Here is a 21340-nt window from a genome sequence, read left to right as displayed (position 1 = left end):
AGTGTATCAGTTGAGGTGATGATGAGAGGCCCCATTCTCATTTCTACTTCTTGGCTTCTGGATCTGTGAATCCTGGCTATAGAAGAAATGCCTTGTACTATATATACACCGATGCAGAGTTCTGTAGAACCCTGCCCAGCTCTCTAGGCCATTGCCGCCTAGTTCACGCTGTGACTGCTTTGTGTTTTTAAAGGCGATTACATCATTCTGTCAAGCCAACTGCTTCAGGGTGGTAGGGAACATGGTAAGGCCAGCAAATTCCATGATCATGAGCCCAGTATTGCACTTCTTTGGTTGGGAAGTGAGTTCCTTGGTCAGAAGCAATGCTGTGTGAAACATCATGATAGTAGATTGTCCTGTAAGTCTGCGCATGGTCGTTTTGGCAGAAGCATGTGCAGGCAAGGCATACCTGGAACAAGTCAATATGGACAAAATGCTGCCCTTTCCATGATGGAGATTGACCATTGTAGTCAGCTTGCCACTAGATTGCTGGCTGATCCCTCCAGGGAATGGTGCTATTTTGGGGGCACAGTGTTGGTCTTTGTTGCTGGCAGATTTGGCACTCAGTAGCAGCTGTAGCCAGTAACCTGGTGAGTAGAAGTCCCTGTCATTGAGCCCATACATGACCTCCACCCCTGTCTCCCTGGTCACTTTGTTCATGGTCCTATTAGGCAGTGGCAGGGAAGGCTAGGGAAAGAGATCAACTGTTACCCACAGAATGGGTCAGCTTATCTACTTGATTATTAAAGTCACTCTCTGCTGAGGTTACTTTTTGAGCCTCTACATGGGACACAAGTTATCTTTATATCTTTTGCCCATTCAGAGAGATCTGTTCATACACCTCTTCCCCAGATGTCTTTCTCACCAGTTTTCTAATTGTATTTCCTCCAAGCCATTACATTGGCTGCAGCCCATGAATCAGCATATTACCACACATCCATCCATTTTTCCTTCTAAGCAAAATACCTGAAGTTCTGCCCCTTGTGAAGAGTTTCCTTCACCATTGTCCTTCAGGGTTGTCCCAGAAACAGGCTTAGGAAACAGAGAGAGGGGCTAGAACAAAGAAAGTGTAAGTGGGGTTCTCAGGGATATTTGACATGGTGGAGAGGGCTCTAGCGCTCCACTCCTTTGTCAGTTCTCAATAATCTGAGTAAGCAGAGTGTTTCTCCACCTTTTAACTGCACTTAAACATGAATACAATCAACTTTAGTTTTAATGTTTTCTCAGGTTTTAAATTATAAACTTATAAAGCTATCAAAATATTACCTTTAAGAAATATTTATATAGAGCCAGATGTGGTGGTGCAAGCTTGTAATCCCAGCATTTGGGAGGCAGAGGTAGGAGGACTGCCAGCCGAGAGTTAGAGGCCAGCCTGAGACGACAGAGTGGATTCTAGATCAGCTTGGGCTAGAGTGAGACCCTATCTCAAAAAACCTATGTGTGTGTATACATACATACATATATTTGTATAAATAAAAAGATACTGTCTTATGTATAATTATATTCCAATTATGCTACAGATTGAATTCAGGTTTGGTACTTGCCAAAAACCTGTCATTTAGAACATTGTTTATTTTAATTTTATAAGTAGAAAATGAGACAGAGGAAGGAAGATCTTGGTTTCAAGGCCAGCATGGATATATACCAAGACTGTTAGTTTTAAAAAGAAAGGATAAAAGAAAGCATTCTGAATGTTAAGTGTCTGAAAAGTTAAGAGCCACTGTGCAAATGTGTTTATTGACTGAGAAATTGGTCATGGTGTCTTTGCTCCTTGTTAGATCACTCTTAATAGATTGCTTTCCTTTAAGTCTAAAAACCCTTTTAGTTTATTTTATTTCCTTATGGTTCCATTTTAAATAAGACAGTTTTTTTTTTTTTAAGAAAAACTTACTTATCTTAGAGAGAGAGAGAATGAATGGGTGTGCCAGGGGCTCTAGCCACTGCAAACGAACTCCAGACACATGCACCACCTTGTGCATCTGGCTTTACGTGGGTAATGGAGAATCGAACCTGGGTCCTTTGACTTTGCAGGCAAGTGCCTTAGCCACTAAGCCACCTCTCCAGCCCCAAGACAGTTTTTTTTTTTTAATTGTTTTCTTTATTTATTTGAGAGAGAGAGAGAGAATGGGAACACTAGGGCCTTCAGTAGGGCCTTTAGCTGCTGCAAACGAACTCCAGATACAATGCGCCACCTTGTGTGTTGCTTATGTGGGTCCTGGGCAATTGAACCTGGGTTTTTTTGACTTTGCAGGCAAACACCTTAACCACCTTAAGCCCCTAGGACAGTTTTTGTTAAATAGGATTGTGTTTCACATGTAGGACATTTTTGCATCCCTTGTGTCTCTTACCAAGATGGTAGAGTTCCTCAGAATGCTCATTCCTCGAAGGGGGGGGCAGAGGTGGGGGCAGGGAGAGAGAAGGGAGTGACACTACCATCCTCTGAAAAGCATTAAAAGACTTTACCTTTGTTGCATCTACTTAAAATGTCTTTGCTTCATGTGTATAATTTCATATGCATTAAATAAATGTGGCAAGATTTTATTTGTATTAACATTTATGAGGTTTAAAATTGGTGACAAGTCTTTTTTTTTTTTTTAAGATAAGTGTATGAGTTGCCTATTGGAAGTAGCTCTTTCAGGAAATGAAGAACAAAAGCCTTTTGATTATAAATTACGGCCTGAAATTTCCGTCTATGTAGACTTGGCCTTGGGTTGCTCTAAAGAACCTGCCCGAAGCCTTTGGATCAGTATGCAGGATTATGCTGTTAGTAAAGGTAAGATCAAGATGATAAAGTGACTAATATAGCTAATTCATAATGTAATTTATGTAAATAGAAAATAGAGAAGGGGACTTTTATAAATGACATTTTAAAAATAATTTTTCTCTTTATGAAAAATACCCCAGATACTTGTTTTATTGTTATGTATCCTACTCAAAGGAAACCCTTTGTATGAAAATTGGATGTTATTTATTAAATTGTTTGACTAAAGTATTTTATGCTAGAAAAATGGATTGTATACAAAAAGCTTTTATTAGAGGCTACCTTTGCAACTCAAGCTGTAAGAACTTGAAAGGAAGCCGGGCGTGGTGGCGCACACCTTTAATCCCAGCTCTTGGGAGGCAGAGGTAGGAGGATTTCTGTGAGTTCGAGGCCACCCTGAGACTCCATGTGAATTCCAGGTCAGCCTGGGCTAGAGTGAGACCCTATCTCGAAAAACAAAACAAAACAAACAAACAAAAAAGAACTTGAAAGGATATAGTTTATAAGCCTAAACTATAGTGTCAATGACTTGTACTTTATTTTAAAAAGCACTTAGCTGGGCTCCCAGCACTTGGGAGGTAGAGGTAGGAGGATCACTGTGAGTTCAAGGTCAGTCTGGGCTAGAGTGAGGCCCTGCTTTGAAAGAACCTAAAAATTAAAATAAAAATTAAAAATAAGTGAAAAGTACTTGCCCACTTGAGAGTGCTGGTAAAGATACCATTTTGAGACTAGGTGTAATTGTAGTAGTGAAGCACTATGCAAATATGTGGTGACATTTCAGTTTCTGATATCTGATTAGTAAAATTAATTTTACATACATAAATATCAAAGTTATATCTTATTTATTCTTAGCTGTCATGTTTCTTTAACAGTGATCTATATTAGCTCAGGTGTGGTGGGCATACTTTAATTCTAGTTCTTGATAGGTGGAACTTGGAGAATCAATTGAGGCCAGTCTTACTACATGAGACCCTGTCTCAAAAAAACCCTTCAAGCTGGGCGTGGTGGCGCATGCCTTTAATCCCAGCACTCGGGAGGCAGAGGTAGGAGGATCACTGTGAGTTTGAGGCCACCCTGAGAATACATCGTGAATTCCAGGTCAGCCTGGACTAGAGTGAGACCCTACCTCAACAAACCAAAAACAAACAAACAAACAAACAAAAAACCCTTCAAAACTAAACAAGTGAAAGCAATGACTCATATCCAAGGTCACAGATACAGCATTTTGGATTTTTTAAAATCATGTTTTCTCTTAAATTTTTGCATTCTCTAGTAAAAATGGTAAAAGTAAATATGGCTTCACTTTTTAATTTATTTTTAATTTAATTTATGGAGGAGGTTCAAGGTAGGGTTTTATTCTAGTCCAGGCTGGCCTGGAATTCACCATGTAGTTTCAGGGTGGCCTCCAACTCATAGTGATCCTCCTACCTGAGTGCTAGGATTAAACGTGTGCACCAATGGTTTTATCTTTTTTAAGTAGAATGAGTTGAGAAACATATTCAGTTCTTCTTTGTCTATTTGTTTAAGACTGAATCTAATTATGTAACTCAGACTGACCTTAAACTCTTAGTCCTTCTGCGTCAGCCTCCTGAGCACTGGGATTATAGGCATGTGCCACCACTCCTAGTTCAGTTACTTGTGTCCTTAAATACCAGTGAGAAGATAGCTTTGAGACTTTAATCTCAGCCATGCGTGGTTGCAGCTACTTAGGAAACAACGGCAGACATGTTGTTTGAGCCAATGACTTCAAGACCATCCTGGGCAACATGTCAAGACCCCATCTCAAAAACAAGCAAACAAGATGTGAGGGCAACCTGGCTGCAACATCTGTAACCCCCTTGATTGCCAGGATTGATTTGGCTGGCTAGGCAGGTGTCCCCTTCCTCCCTTGCTGCCCCACGTGTGTCCCTCCCTAACCTTTGAACCTGGTCAAAGAGGATGACCTTCCCCGAATAGAGGAGAACTGGTCTTCGGTCAAGGGTATATGAGTAGCTGTGCTCCCCTGCTAGAACCTCCAAACAAGCTCTCAAAAACAAGCAAACAAACAAAACAAGGAATGTTTTCCTTTTTTTTTTCATTTTGTTTGCTTTTTGATAATGTACTCATTTATTGTATTCTGTTGATTCCTACCAGAGATGAAAGGTAGCGTAATAGAGAAGAACAATACACTTATCTGGGATGTATTTTCTGATGCTATATTTATGTTGTTTGCTTATAATAGATAATTATTTAGTCATTTTTTATATCATAGTATCATTTGTTACATTGGAATGAGAACTTTTAAGATATGACATAAACATGAGGTGATTAGAAACCTTTTGCTGACTGGAGAGATGGCCTAGTGATTAAGGTGCTTGCCTGCAAAGCCAAATGACTCAAGTTTGATGCCCTAGTACCTACCTAAAGCCAGTTGCACAAGGTAGCACATATGTCTGGAGCTCATTTGCAATGGCTAGAGGCCCTGATGTGCCCATTCACTCTCTTTCTCTGTGTCTTTTTCTCTCTCAAATATATAAGTAGATAAATATATAATTTTTAAATACCTTTTGCTGTGTTGGTTGTGTACTGTAGCATGGATTTAACATGAATAGTGGAAGCATTTTCTGTTGTGCTTGGTAAAATAATCACATCTTTAATGAAGATGCTCTAAAAGAATTCATTACTTAAAAAAAAAAAAGGGTAATCCATGCTAAATTTGAAACAGAGTAAAGGGTGTGACTATAGTTTGCCCTGCTATTGAGTATCAGCATTCTTGAACTCTAGTCTTGTTTGGTGAGGAGTCCTAGGCATTCTCAGATAGTAATTCCTCAAGAACCTGTTATGGTTAAATTTTGTATGTAATTCTGACTGTCACTATAAAGTTGTCTGTGGGCTTAAGACAGGTATGCTTATATTATCAATTCTTTTACCTATAAAGTAGATAAGTCTGAATTTACATTTTTGAGCTAGGCATATGGAAATGAAGTAGAAAACTAGGATGTAGCATTTTATTTCTTTTTTAAAATATTTTTTATATTTATTTGAGAGAGGGAAAGAGGCAGAGTAAGAGAAAGAGGGAGAGAATGGATGCGCCAGGGCTTCCAGCCACTGCAAATGAACTCAGACACATGTGCCACCTTGTGCATCTGGCTTACATAGGTCCTGGGGAATTGTACCGATGTCCTTTGGCTTTGCAGGCAAGCGCCTTAACCGCTAAGGCATCGCTCCAGCCCTAGCATTTTATTTGTTTTCTTTAAAATTTTTTTTCTCAATTTTTATTAACATTTTCCATGATTATAAAAAATATCCCATGGTAATACCCTCCCTTCCCCCCACTTTCCCCTTTGAAATTCCATTCTCCATCATATCCCCTCCCCATCTCAACCATTCTATTTACATATATACAATACCAACCTTTTAAGTACCCTCCTCCCTTCCTTTCTCTTCCCTTTATATCTCCTTTTCCACCTACTGGCCTCTGCTACTGAGTTTTTTTCCTTCTCACGTAGAAGCCCAATCATCTGTAGCTAGGATCCACATATGAGGGAGAACATATAGCACTTGGCTTTCTGGGCCTGGGTTACCTCACCTTAGTATAATCCTTTCCAGGTCCATCCATTTTTCTGCAAATTTTATAACTTCATTTTTCTTTACCGCTGAGTAGAACTCCATTGTATAAATATGCCAAATCTTCATTATCCACTCATCAGTTGAGGAACATCTAGGCTGGTTCCATTTCCCAGCTATTATAAATTGAGCAGCACTAAACATGGTTGAGCATGTACTTCTAAGGTAATGAGATGAGTCCTTAGGATATATGCCTAGGAGTGCTATAGCTGGGTCATATGGTAGATCAATTTTTAGCTGTTTTAGGAACCTCCACACTGATTTCCACAATGGCTGGAGCATTTTATTTCTTAAGAATGAAATCTTGGGCTGGAGAAATGGCTTAGCGTTTAAGATGCTTGCCTGCAAAACCTAAGGACCTAGGTTCAATTCCCCAGGACCCACATAAACCAGGAGTACAAAGTGGTGCATACTTAAGGAGTTTATTTGCAGTGGCTGGAGCCCTGGTGCATCCATATTCATTCTGTCTCTCTCAAAAAGAATGAAGTCTTAAGATATTCAGACTAAAACTAAATTGGGCTTAATATTTTCCAAGGGTAGTTTTTTAATACTGATTTTAAAATTATTTTTTAAATTTTTTCTTAATTTTATTAAACATTTTCCGTGATTATAAAAAATATCTCATGGTAATGCCCCCCCCCCTTTTCCCCTTTGAAATTCACCAAGGGTAGTTTTTAAAGGATAGCACGGACATTATTCAGTATCTGTTATATAACTAGTCTAGCAGTCATTGGGAGGAGAGTGGACAATAGTCTTCCATTTCTGCTTGAGATTACTGAATGTACTCATAAAAGCATAGCACTGGTGTGATGACATAGAATTGAAAAACAGGAGGAAAAACCACCTGACTAGTCCTTTGAATTTAATGCTGTGATTTGGGTTTTCACTTGTATAGGTTCATTTCTGTCCAGATGTTACTACCTACCTAAATGTACTGTACTCTCCCAGGATCTACTTTATGACTTCAAATATCAGATATGTACATACTTAAATAGTTTATAGTTTGAATAATGTTCAAATACAAACTTGTGATTCCAGTTCCCTTCCCATGAAACTTCTGTGATCTTCCATTCTCAGTGTATTCTAGCTAATACATTTAGACTTAGCTTGGCTTCAAATCTTGACATTTTCCATTGCTCCCATCCTGGTGTGAACCACCACCATTTTTTACTGGAACTAATGCAGTAATAATTTTAGTAACTTCTGCTGTTACTATCCAGGTAATCCATTCCCCACTCAGAAGTCAAAGAGCCTTTAAAATACATGTTAGATCACATCTTATCTCTGTTCGAGGCCTGCTAAAACTGCTTTCTAGTTTCCTGTAGGTAAAATATGGAAGATTTTCACTAACCTGCAAGAACAGTGTGATCTAATCCCTAGCCAGCTCTCTAATGTCTTCTCCTTCTCTTCTTGTGTGTGCTCCCTTTGCTGAAGCCCTGTGGCCTCCTTAAACCCTCTAACTATGTCTTTACACTTGCTTTTCTTAATGTGGTAATGTTTTTAAATGTGGATTCTTCTCCTTCATTGAGATCTCGGCTCAAATATACTCTGAGACCACCCTACATGAAACAGTACAGTGTTCCCAGTCTTCCTGTCTTGCTTTGTTTTTCTCCATAGCATTTACCTGTTATACTAATGTTTTTACTTATTGTCTCTCCCATCTCCATCCAGAACCAGGAATCTAAACTGTGTGAGATTAGAGACTTAGTTTGTTAATTTCTGTATCCCCAGCACCTGAAATAGTATGTGCATTTGTTAAGTAAGTGATAAAGTTCAGGTGTTGGACAACTAAAGCTATGAATATTATCTCTGAACTCTGCTGAGTCTTCTTAAATGTCATTGTATCATTTGTATTTTCAGATTGGGACAGTGCAACTTTAAGTAATGAATCACTCTTGGACACTGTGTCTAGATTTGTTCTTGCAGCACTTCTCAAACACACAAATTTACTTAGTCAAGCATGTGGAGAAAGCCGGCAAGTAACTTAAAAACTATCCTCAGACAAATATTTGCTCTCATGATGTTAGAAATTAGGTAACTTTTCTATTTTGGTTCTTTATTTAGATACCAACCTGGTAAAAGCTTATCAGAAGTGTACCGTTGTGTATACAAAGTTCGAAGTCGTTTACTTGCTTGCAAGAACCTTGAACTTATTCAAACCAGGTCATCTTCACGAGACAGATGGGTAAAGTTGAAAATCAATTAATTTCTACGTTTTTTGGAAACCATCAGAGATAGCCTCACATTGGTTTTGTGATTATTGCAGATAGTCAACACATGTAATTTTTAGTGACAAGAGGGCGAATGATAGAGTTAGGATTTGTCAAGTATAATAGAGCGAGTAAAGAATATCCTGCTTATATAATAAGTGCTAAAAATGACCAGACCATAGGAAATATTATTCCTCTCTTTTATGCTGATCAGAACATATTTGGGTTATCCTATTTAACTTGGGATGTGAAAAGTTGTCAGGGCATTAACACATACCTTACATAGATAAAATATCCAAAAATCATCTCTTGTAAGAAATGGAAAATATCAGAAATACTCACTGTAGAGAAGTGAAAATAAGGGGGAAGAGAGGTCCTAACATGAAAATGGACCTTTTTGAGAAAGTTGAAATTTGAAACTGTTTGTTGAGGATGATCCAGAAGTATCTTCAAAACAAAAATGAGATGGTTTTTAAGGTGCTAGATCCTGGTGACATCATCCTGTGATTATAACAACAAGCCTGGGCATATTATCTTCTGAAGCCTTTATTTAGAAACATGACATGTTGGATACTTTGCCTGCAGCTCCACAATTTAGTTCTTACATGTTTAAGATAAACAGCTGTCTCAATGTTTGTGCTGTAATAGACTTTTAGCATGCCCTGACTTAGAATTTGTTGATACTACTATTTGAAACTGACTTTGAGAATCCATAAAATGTGTTAATTTGCCATTTTATTGAGACTCAGAATTGAAAGCCACATATTATGGGAATAAATGACTTACATTCTATGTGAGTCTCACTGCTAAGTCTGCCTATACTGAAATTTCCGAGTTAGTTACTGGTCATGACTCACAAAATAACTTATATTATGAATCATTCAAAATTTTTATCTTTGCTTTACACTGAAATTTGTGAGACAAATTACATACTGTTAGGGTATTTGTGGCTCTTTAAGCACCTCTTTCCTCTGTTTAGTTCACTGCTATATAGCATGACTGCTGTGGAGATTAAAGTTAATTTTTGGTTTTGGGGACAAAGTTAAAGAAAAAACTATTTTAAATTTAAAGTTATTGATGAGCTGGTGTTTAGTGATAGAATGCTTATCTAGCATGTATGAGGCCCTTGGTATGGACCCCAGCACTGCTGCTCAAAATTTAGTTACTAAGCAATAATACACAACCTTTAGGAAACTCTAGAATCAAGACACCTTTTGTGTTTGGTTAGGTTGTATCTCTGGAGTTTGTAGCTAAATAGTAATATAAATGTGACAAATTTATTGATTTCTGCAAGGAAGAGACACCATATGTATGTATGTATGTATGTATGTATGTGTATATATATATATATATATACATATATATATATATATATATATATATATATATTGTGTGTGGATATATCCTTTGTAATATTTTAAGATTTACCCAATATTCTTTTGGGTTTTGCAGTAAAGTTTATATATTGTTACTGATACTATCAATATTTTCCATGATAAAACTGCCAGTTTTGTGAAAAATTATAAAGTTTTTACAAAAGTATATTCAGTGTAGTTTCTGAATGTATCTTTAAGATCTCAGAGAATCAAGACTCTGCGGATACTGACCGGCAGGAGCATTCATTTACCCGGACCATTGATGAAGAAGCTGAAATGGAAGAGCAGGCTGAGAGAGACCGGGGGGAGGGGCATCCAGAGCTGGAAGAGGAGGAGGAAGAGCGGGAACATGAAGTCATGACAGCCGGCAGTGAGTATACCCTTATTTTACAAAGAAACAGCATGACTGGCCATGGGAATGCGCGCCTTTAATTCCAGCACTCAGGAGGCCAGGGTAGGAGGATAGCTGTAAGTTCAAGGCCAGCCTGAGACTACATAGTGAATTCCAAGTCAGCCATTGTTTGCTATCCATAGGGAAACTAGGAAGGAAAAGGTGTCATTCTTTTCTTTTCCTAAAACTGTCTGACATTGCATTGGGAAATCTAAATTTGCATTGACCAGCATTTCAGGGCCTCTTACAGTCACGCTAGTGTCATTCATGTGCTTGCTTACATGTTCAGGGTTGGAATGCCCAGGAAGCAGACTTTTCCGCTTCTATGCCACTGAGCTTCATGCACGCAATGACACATACAAGCCATTGAATAAAGGCATTCAAATTACATCCTCCATGTTGTCTGTGATGTTCAGAGAAGGATCCCCTTTTTATGCCCGTTAGGAGATCCAGGTTTTAAAGACATGAGAGCAATGACAGAAAAATGGTATGAGGATACTATTGGGTGGGTGAGTAAAACTTTCCCCATTTTTATATTCCAAACCTCCAGATAATTATTAAGGAGAACTAATTCTAAACCTTTAGTATCTTTTGTGTGATTGTGGTATTTCAAGTTAAAAGTATATATTCAATTTGTAGCCTAAAATATCATGGCCAACTATGTATTGGTATTGAGATAATCTGTATGTATCAGTCAACTTGAGACTTACTAGTCCTGATTTTTTTTTTAAATATTTTTTTGTCAATTTTTATTTATTTATTTGAGAGCGACAGACACAGAGAGAAAGACAGATAGAGGGAGAGGGAGAGAATGGGCGCGCCAGGGCTTCCAGCCACTGCAAACGAACTCCAGACGTGTGCGCCCCCTTGTGCATCTGGCTAACGTGGGACCTGGGGAACTGAGCCTCGAACCGGGGTCCTTAGGCTTCACAGGCAAGTGCTTAACCGCTTAGCCATCTCTCCAGCCCAGTCCTGATTTTTTTTGAGAGTTACTACTATTGTTTTTTTGTATGTGTGTTGTATGTGCATGTGTGTTACTGGAATTGAACTCTGGACCTCACAAATTCTAGGCAAGCACTCTACCACTGAGCTGTATTTCCAGTTTTACTATTGACTGATTTGTGTCTGTGGACTTCCAGAAATAATTTTTTTCTTTTTCTTTTTTTCTTTGTTCAGTAGAAACTTTATATGGATACATCATGTGCTGGTGCCATCATTTCCCTCCTCCCTGCCCCCACTCCACGGAACGCCCTCCTTAGTGGGAGTGTTGGTATTCTCTATGGAGTTGTGAGGGCAGCAGTCAGTCATTAGGGGTGGGGGGAGTAATACTCCCTCCCACCCTGTGGCTCTTGCAATCTTTCTGCCCCTCTTCTGCAGAATTCTTTGAGCTGTGGTGGGTGTGTTTTAAGTCTACTTTAGTGTTGAACTCTCAGTAGCTTCTGTACTTCTGCTTTAATACGTTTTGAGTATCCTCAGTGGCTTTCTCCATCACCCTTGCCTGGTTGGTCAGGCTCACAGTGGAAGCATCACTCTTGCTCATTTTACCAGTGCCTCTGAGGCTTCACGTGGGCCGTAACTGCTATGCTAGGAGTGGCTCATCTCCTGCCATGGAGTCAGCTATCTATTCTTGTCTTGTTGATAGATTTTGGTTGTCCTTGGCTCTCACTGCTTTCTGAAAAAGGAAAACATTCTCCAGTGGAGAGTGAGATCAGGATAGGTTAAAGGGGATAAACATTATTAATTTAGAGAGATTTTGATGGGTGTAGCCTCACTTTTGGCCAAAGACTAGTGGAAGCTTCTCATTGGAGTTCATAATCCCCCATACCAATAGAAATAATTTTGAGATGTCTCAAAAACAAGACTAAAAATAGTTTTTAAAAGAAGAAAAAGATAAGGCCTAGATAGAGAAATGGAGTTTGGAGATGAAGGGAGTCTATTTGTATTTTGTAAGCTAGGCTAAAGGAACGCTAAAAAATTAGTTTAGAAATGTAGGTATGGCGCTTTGAATGTAAATGTCCCTATAGTCTCAGATATTTTTGAGTAAACTTACTACTTACTCTCCAGCAGGCTGAACCCTGCTGGAGGAAGTATGTCACTCACTGGTAGAAGATCTTGAGTCCACCCCGTGTGTTCAGAGCCAACTTGAACTCTGGCTGCTTATTGTTTTCTCTCTGCTGTGGATGTGCTATGAAGTGAGCCAGCTGCTTCTGCCATGATGAAGCTCCACCCCCAACCCCAAAACTAGAAGACTGATATAACTGCAAGAGCAGATCAAAGAGAACTACATAGTCATAAAGTATAGCTTTCAATTACAATAAAAGAAAACACAGGGGCTGGAGAGATGGCTTAGCAGTTAAGCGCTTGCCTGTGAAGCCTAAGGACCCCGGTTCGAGGCTCGGTTCCCCAGGTCCCACGTTAGCCAGATGCACAAGGGGGCGCACGCGTCTGGAGCTCGTTTGCAGAGGCTGGAAGCCCTGGCGCGCCCATTCTCTCTCTCTCCCTCTATCTGTCTTTCTCTCTGTGTCTGTCACTCTCAAATAAATAAATTAATTAATTAAAAAAAATTTTTAAAAATCACAGTAGTCATTTGGAGATAAACTAGCTATGATGTTTGAGCACCTACTAGACATTGAATGCTGGGGCTGGTGCTTCACATAAATTCATTTGTAATTTTCACAACCAGTCTTACAGGTTCTGCTGATAATCCATTGTAAAGCTTGGTGAACTGAGACTGATGGAGGCAAAGTTACAAATGCATGGCCACAGTTAGTGGCAGCTAATATTAGAATCAGGTCTGCTGGAAATTCCAGTGACTATTATCTGAACAATTTCAGTGATTTCTAGGCTCTAGGAGGGTTTATTGCTTTTATTTTATAGAAGAAAGGGATTTTAACAGCCTAGTTAAAAATCATCATAACATCAGTTAGCCACAAATTATTGCTAAGTCCACCAACATTTAATTAAAAAAATAACTTATTTATTTGAAAGCTGAGAGACAGATAGAAGAGAGAGAGAGAGAGGAAGAAAGGAAGGAAGGAAGAAGAAAAAGAAAAAGAAAAGGGCATACCAGGGCTTCTTGTTGCTGCAAACGAACTCTTAGACACATGCACCATTTTGTGCATCAGGTTTTACCTGGGTACTGGGGAGTTGAGCCCATGCTGTCAGGCTTTGCAAGCAAGTGCCTTTAACTGCTGAGCCACCTCTCCAGCCCTATTTGATAGGTTTAAGATACAGCAAAGTGGGGCTGGAGAGATGGCTCAATGATTAAAGGCACTTGCTTGCAAAGTCTGACTGCCTGGGTTCAATTCTTTGGTACACATACAAAGCCAGATATACAAAGTTGTACATATATCTGGAGTTTGTTTGCAGTGATAAGAGGTCCTGGCGTGTCCATTCATATTTTTTCTCTCTGCTTGCAAATAAAAAATAATTTTTTAAAAAAGATACAGTACACGTAGTTGTAAATTGTATGGATTTTGCAAATTGAATGTGTGTGGCTTCATTATATATACTATTAGATTTTGTCTCTTCTTTTTAACCTGATATTTCATCTTCATAGTGGACTATTTTCCAGCCTTGGTCTGTGAGTACCTCTACTCCAGAAGGATCTACATGACTTTCTTCCTCTAGGAAAAGACAGGCCAAATGACCTCTTCTGAAGTTACAGATTTTCAAATGACTCACAGTTTGAAATAGTCCATATAATGGTTTGAATGGAGTGTCCTTAGCTTTTTAAAAATAGGATCATTCAAATCTCAATTTTGTAAAGGCATAAGAATAGTTCCTTTTGTAACTTTTGTGAAAAGTAGTATTCTAATATATTTTTGTATAATTGAGCTATTCTGCTGTATTTGTGTGTGAAAAATAATTTTATCCTTTTTCAGTAAGTTTTTGGTTCAGACTTTTTTACTGTTTTTATTATTACTTTCTTTGTGCTTCTCTTGCATGTGTTAAGACCTTGTTTTTGTTACATGTTACAGAAATCTTTCAGTGTTTCCTCTCAGCCCGAGAAGTGGCTCGTAGCCGAGACCGAGATAGAATGAACAGTGGGGCAGGGGCTGGGGCTCGAGCTGATGACGTAGCTCCACAGTCTCAGCAAGAACGAAGGGTCAGCGCAGACCTTCCCGAGGGCCAGGATGTGTACACTGCCGCCTGCAACTCTGTGATCCACCGATGTGCGCTGTTAATATTAGGAGTGAGTCCTGTGATTGATGAGCTTCAGAAACGAAGGGAAGAAGGACAGTTACAGCAGCCTTCTACAAGTACCTCTGAAGGGGGTGGACTTATGACCAGGTGGGCCTGACTAGAAACTGAAGATATTTACCTGCCTTCTTTTGTTTCCTTATGCATTGAAATGTCTCATTCTCAAAGTTAGTATTCTTATGAAATTATCAAAGACAGAGGAAGAAATATAAAAGGACTAGGATGAATTTAAAGTAACATAAATAGTGATACTGGGTCATTATAAAATACAGATTTCTAGCTAAATGAGGAAGAAATTTTGATACTTATAAAGAACAGCATTTGAAAAATATACAGTTATTTGCACCTCTCTGAAATTTAGTTGCATAGATTTATTTGATGTTCTTTAAAAGGACTTTATGCTCAGATATACAAGGATTTCCTACAGGCAGACATAATTGCTTTTCATTTGTGTGTATTATCTCTTTTCTACTAGTTCCATTCAATTTTATGTTCACTAACAGTCCCCAATCAAAAACCTTTTCTTTGTGCATGCGAGGCAGAAGTGAAAGTCTTACTGCAGAGAGCCGGCTAGTACATGCAAGTCCAAATTACAGACTGATCAAATCGAGGAGTGAATCTGATTTGTCCCAACCTGAATCAGATGAAGAGGGTTATGCACTGGTAGGTATACCTAGACTCAGTAAAGAAGGATTTTTGTTTTTAATTATAGACCATAAGGCTTTGGATTTAGTATTTATTTGTTTTAGACATATAAAAACTTTTAAAGCCCTTTAATAGAAGTGGCATAACTATACTGCATAAATGTTTACTGCCCATATGTTAGTAATTTTTCTTTTTAGCCTTACTCCTAATCTCCAAATTCATACATCTGACTTGTTGATTGATGTGTTAGGCAACCCCAACCTTAGCCTATCCAAAAGTGAATTCATCTTTCTTCTAAACCTTTCTCTTGTATTCACTATTTTGGTAGGTGGCACTATTTATTACCTAAGCTGGAATCATCTTTAAGTCATTTCTTTTACTCTTTTTGTCATCCATCTCTCCCTCTTCCAAATAGAAGTCAAATCTTGAAAATTTTACCCTTAATATCTCTAGGTGTAACCTCTACCTGTCTCCCAGCACTGCTATATTTCAAATTTCCTTTGTCCTTTGCTTGGACATGTATACATGCCTTCAAAGTGGTTGCCTACATCTTGCTTTGCACTGTCTTTCACATTTCTCTAGAGTAAGATATCAAAAATGGAACTGTGTTTATATTTTTCTTGAAAAATTAAAAAAAAATATTTATTTATTTGAGAGTGACAGAGAGAGATTGAGAAAGGCATATATATAGAGAGAATGGGTGCATTAAGGACTCCAGCCACTGCAAACAGACTCCAGATACATGTGCCCCCTTGTGCATCTGGCTTATGTATTTCCTGGGAATTGAGTCTCAAACCAGGGTCCTTAGGCCTCACAGGAAAACGCTTAAGTGCTAAGCCATCTCTCCAGCCCTTGAAAATTTTTTGTAGGTCTCAGTTACCTGTCAGAAAGGCTTTAGAACATGGGTTGTGAGGATTTAGGATAAAAATCAACTAAGATGAGCGAGAAGCCCGCAAAGATGCTCTACAATGACCTGGTGAGATACATGATAGCATGGAAGGTCTTTAAAACTGCCGTTTCCATACCTTTGGAAGTAACTTAATGGCTGGAGGTTCATTTTGTCTCTCCCTTTGCCTTTCTGTGTGATTTTCTAAGTACTGTGACCCCTCTAGGCTTTAGTGACATGGAGGTAAAGTTAACAAGATAGTCTGTCAGGCATGGGAGTATTGCTCAGTGGTAGAGTACTCACTTGGCATGTGCAAAAGTCCTGGATCCATCCCCAGCTTTGCAGGAAGACAGTATGTCAGACATGGCTTCTAGTCTTGACTTCACTACAGAGCAGTTATTAGAGACCTTGGCTCTAACATGTAGTAGCTCCAATAGAAACATTTTTGAACTGAATGATACGTATTTTCTAGTTATAGTTCTGAAATTCCTCTATCAGACATAAGAAAACACTTTTTTTTTTTAACCAAAGACTTTTGTTGAAACAAGACTGAGAAGGATATTATTAAAATTATTATGTCTATTCAGGGAAAAGAGGGAAAAAGTACAGAGCTTTCACCACATGGTAGGGAGACATGGGAGTAGGCCCCATTTCAGCCCCGCAGGGCTGAGATGATTAAGGCAGGGGGAAAGGGACAGGGTGAGTACCAGAGTAGGAACCTGTCAACTCGAGAGAGGTGCCAAACCAAAATAGAGCTTTGCTCACTGGTAAGGCTTGATTTATAATGTTATTTTTTGGGGGGGGGCTTATCTTCAGGCTCAGGTGAGCCTCATCAGAGAGAATTGATTGTTCTATCTTAGGGGCTGCATCAGGAAGAGGCCAGCCATAAAACCAAATTTTGTGGCTGAGCTTAACCAACCATAGTGCCAGGATCAGATCCAAATTCTAGCACAGGGAACTCCCTCCCAGGAGGACTTCAGATTGTTTTTGGAAAACTAGATCTAGGTAATAGCTTTAGTCAAGAGTTAAAGAGAGAAGCTGGGCATGGTGGCACACGCCTTTAATCCCAGCACTTGGGAGGCACAGGGGTGGATCTTGGTGACTTCGAGGCCAAATTCCAGGTCAGCCTGGACTAGAGTGAAACCCTCCCTCGAAAAACAAAACAAGGGGCTGGAGAGATGGCTTAGCAGTTAAGCGCTTGCCTGTGAAGCCAAAGGACCCCGGTTCGAGGCTCGATTCTCCAGGATCCACGTTAGCCAGATGCACAAGGGGGCGCACGCGTCTGGAGTTCGTTTGCCCATTTTCTCTCTCTCTCTGCCCCCCTTTCTTTCTCAAATAAATAAAATAAAATATTTAAAAAAAAAGAAAAACAAGACAAAAAAAAGGAGAGAAGATATCCTTCTCTGATCTCAAGTGGAGATTGCAAAGGCAGTTTTAAGAACATTCCTGCTTTTTATTTTCGGGGCCCAGTTACCCTAAATTATATAACAAGGCACCCTGACTTCCTCTCATTGTTGGATTATCTTTTGGTTCTTTTTCTGTGGATTATGGTCTGTTTCCCCTCTGCAGATGCTTTTAAGATCTTTATCCAGGGTTGGAGAGATGGCTCAGCAGTTAAGGCACTTGCTTACAAAGCCTAAGGACCCTGGTTCAATTCTTTATGTGCATGTATCTGGAGTTCATTTGCTGAGGCTAGAGGCCCTGGACTGCCCATGCTCTCTCTCTCTCTCTCTCTGTCTCCTTATCCTTGCAAACCAAAAAAAAAAAAAAGAAAACGCTTTTGAAAAGAATAAAGTACCACAAACAAAGCTGTTGTTTAAAAAAATTTGAGAATATAAAAGGTTCCTGGTCTGAGGAAAGTTGAACAGTATTGGATCAGTTTCATTTTCTAGTCTTCTAGCTCTGCAATTATTTTATTTATTATTATTATTATATTTATTTATTATTAATTATTTTCTTTGGTTTTTCAAGGTAGGGTCTCACTCTAGCCTAGGCTGACCTGGAATTCACTGTATTCTCAAGGTAGCCTTGAACTCACAGTGATCCTCCTACTCTGCCTACTGAGTGCTGGGATTAAAGGCGTGTGCCACCACACCTGGCCTTTATTTTATTTTTGAGAGAGGGAGAGAAAAAAAAATTGGCACCCCAGGGCCTCCAGCCACTACAATCAAATTTCAGACCCACGCGCCACCTTGTGCGTCTGGCTTATGTGGGACCTGGACAGTCAAACATGGGTCCTTAGGCTTTGCAAGCAAGTGCCTTAACCACTATCCCATCTCTCTAGCCCCTGGTTATTCTCTAGATACACTACACACAGGTTCTCAACCTCTGGCTGTTCATTCTGACTGGGGTATTATCTGTGCGGCTGGTTCTCTGTTTTCTTCATCTTCAATTTGATGTTATATTTTCAGAGAACACTACCTTGACCATCCTATTTAAAATGGCAGTTTCCCTTCCATTCACATAATCATTCTCTGTTCCCCTTGCCTGGTTGTTTTTTTTTTTTGTCAAAGCACGTATAACTTGCTTATTTTTATGTTCATTTATCAGTTTCTATTAGCCTACACTAGCGTATAAGGTGTTCAAAATCAGAGGGTTTTCTCCCTCCCCCTCTCTTTCTCTCTTTCTTTTTTGCTGTTTTATTTATTACTAAGTTTTTACCTTCTATATAGTGTTTGGCATATAGTAAGAAATGGAGAAATAGTCTTTAAACTTATGAATGACAGTCTCATCTGTTTGGACAAAATTTTCATGTCTCTTGAATCCTTTCCCTTCTTTTGTTCGGGTCTTCATACTTTGTCTGGACTAGAAAATTTCAAACTGATCTTCCTGCCTTTTCCAGTTTCTCTCGTAAGACACAGCTTCCAAAGATATGAGTTTGTGAAAACCTCATACCACTAGCAACAAGTACAACCAAACACCTGATTGCTATGATACCTTTCTACTAAAAACTTTCAAATCATTCTGTATTGCCTACCTACCTAGAACCTTAGATTCTGGGCAGTGTCGCCTGCTTGCTTTTGGAGCCAGTTTTCCCTGCAGGAGCCTGCATCCCCCCCTCCCCCCCCCCCACACCCAGCACTTCATCTGACATGTCTCCCCAAACGTACTTCTTGAGCTCAAGCACTGTTTGATGTAAATGCCCCAGGCCTTCTTGCTGAAGACTCAGTCCTTCCTAAGGAACTGCTCCAGTATCCTCTCTTTCTGAAAGCGTTCTCAGAGTACATAACTGCTCTTCTTGGTCCCATGACTGCTAGAACCTTTCATAAACTAAGTGCTAACAAGTTGTTTTATTTTGCACTTACTTAAGTATTACTGGTTTGTTTTCCCAATAAACTTAGAAAGTCTAGAGTTTTTTCAATATGCTTCTAATACTTTTATGGAGTACTTTAGCATATTGTAAATGATTGCTGATTTATTCCAATGGAAATGAAAGAGACAAAAATGAGGATGAGTATAAAGTGGCATGTTTTTCTGAAACAATGAAAACTAACTTAAAGTAGGCTGCCCAGCTCACTATGGACTTCTACCTTGGTAAGACCTGTAGCTGTCTGAGTCTCAATTTCTGTATCTTTGAAGTAGGTAATCCTACGTGTCACACTGCCTGAGTACTGTGAAGAACAAGTCTGGCCACACAGTTTAAAACATTTAGAAATTATAAATGGACAAAAAATAAATGGAAGGAAGTTGAGCCTGATTTAGTTGCTGAGGTTGTCATTTATAAGGTTCTGTTGTTCATTTTCCAATAAAATCAAAGTGTAGTGATAAAAAGAGAAAGGGTCAGCTGATCCCAGCATTTGGGAGGATGAGGCCAGAGGTTTGTAAGTTTTGGCCAGCATGAGACCCTGCCTCAACAACAGCAATAAAGTAAAAATGAAAAAACAAGGACAAATAAAACATCTAACAACAGAACACCACCCTCCAAAAAAAAAAAGACTCCAAGACACATTAAAAAAAAATTGACTCTCAATTGTCTTTTCTTATGGAATACATAGAAAATTATTGTTATTGAAGTTGGAAAAGATAATAACCAGAGAGAGCAGGTTTCTTTGTAGCCAAAGGGAGGCATGGGCTGTAAAGTTTATGAAAGGTCAGCTCAGAAAACCTTTAGATACACATGAGAGAACCTTGAGAGCTGTTCCCCCTTCCTGTCAGGCACAACACTCCCAGGCCTCTCATTTCATCTTGTGGGTACCTATAACTACTAAGATAGTCAGTGTGTCTAAAACCCCACACTCTTTCTATAAGAAGTATGACAGGAACCAGCCTCACAAAGTGACCCAGTATAAGAAAGGCAAGGATTCCTATATGACCAAGAAAAGTGTTATGACTGGAAGCAGAGTGGTTATGGTGGGCCCACAAAGCAGTTTTCTAAAAGAGCTAAACCACAAACATTATGTTGCTAAGATGTCAGTGTGTTAAGCCTTACTGCAGACCCATGAGGATGCTGGCCATTAAGAAATGTAAGCATTTTGAACTAGAAGGACGGAAACAAGAGAAAGCCAACTGACCTAGTTCTAAAACTATTTCTGTTTTAGGAGAAAATACTGAAGTAGAGAAAAATTACCCATTGGAAAATAAAAGTATTGCTAGTCATCTAAGGGTAGATTCCACAGTTAACTATATTAATCCTCATGGTGTTTTTTTTGGGGGGGGGGGAGGTTTAGGGTTTTGTGGTAGGGTCTCACTCTAGCCGAGGCTGACCTGGAATTCACTATGTAGCCTCAGGGTGGCCTCGAACTCACCCATCATATTTTTAACTATACCCATCCTCATGTTATCGTTCCACACTGATAAGGTCATTGAAAATCATCATTCTGTGTGCCAGGTGGTTGTTGGTGGTGCTGGGAATCAAACCCAAGGCCTTGCTTATGTTAAGCAAGCCCTCTGCTGTGAGCTACATCCCTAATCCATTTTTTCATATCTTTGATGTCCAATAGTGCATATAAGTTACTGGTGAATGAACTATGAGACATGTTCTACAGTGATTGAAAATAACCAGTTCAATGTTAAGTCTGTGTTTAACTGTTTTTCATAAAGTATGTTACATGATCAATTTTCTACTTCTGATAAGCAGAGAATACCAAACCCTGATCTTCTCTCCCTCCCTTCTTCCCTTTCTGTCTTTCTCTTTCTCCCCTCCCTCCTCTCCTCCCTCCCTTCTTCCTTTCTTCTTTTTCCTTTTTGTGTGTAGTATGTGTAGTGTGTGTACATGTGTATGATATATGTAAGTGTATGTGTTATAAGCATGTAGTGTGCAGT

The 21340-nt window shown here is 39.2% G+C and overlaps 1 protein-coding gene across 7 annotated transcripts in view; it reads left to right on the top strand.

Annotated features, from left to right (window-relative positions):
• Herc1 (HECT and RLD domain containing E3 ubiquitin protein ligase family member 1) overlaps positions 1-21340 on the top strand; it is a 200464-nt gene that overhangs the window by 81959 nt on the left and 97165 nt on the right. For all 7 annotated transcript variants that reach the window (XM_045160355.1, XM_045160353.1, XM_045160356.1 and 4 more), the window contains exons 19-24: positions 2600-2773; positions 8228-8342; positions 8432-8552; positions 10152-10323; positions 14325-14637; positions 15090-15210. In XM_045160355.1, the coding sequence (XP_045016290.1) occupies positions 2600-2773; positions 8228-8342; positions 8432-8552; positions 10152-10323; positions 14325-14637; positions 15090-15210 (1016 nt within the window). The remainder of the gene's footprint in view (positions 1-2599; positions 2774-8227; positions 8343-8431; positions 8553-10151; positions 10324-14324; positions 14638-15089; positions 15211-21340) is intronic.

The sequence above is a fragment of the Jaculus jaculus genome, chromosome 10, assembly GCF_020740685.1.
Source record: "Jaculus jaculus isolate mJacJac1 chromosome 10, mJacJac1.mat.Y.cur, whole genome shotgun sequence".
Lineage (NCBI taxonomy): Eukaryota > Metazoa > Chordata > Mammalia > Rodentia > Dipodidae > Jaculus > Jaculus jaculus.
Note: the sequence above shows the minus strand (reverse complement) of the source record. Positions and strands in the feature narration are given on the sequence as shown.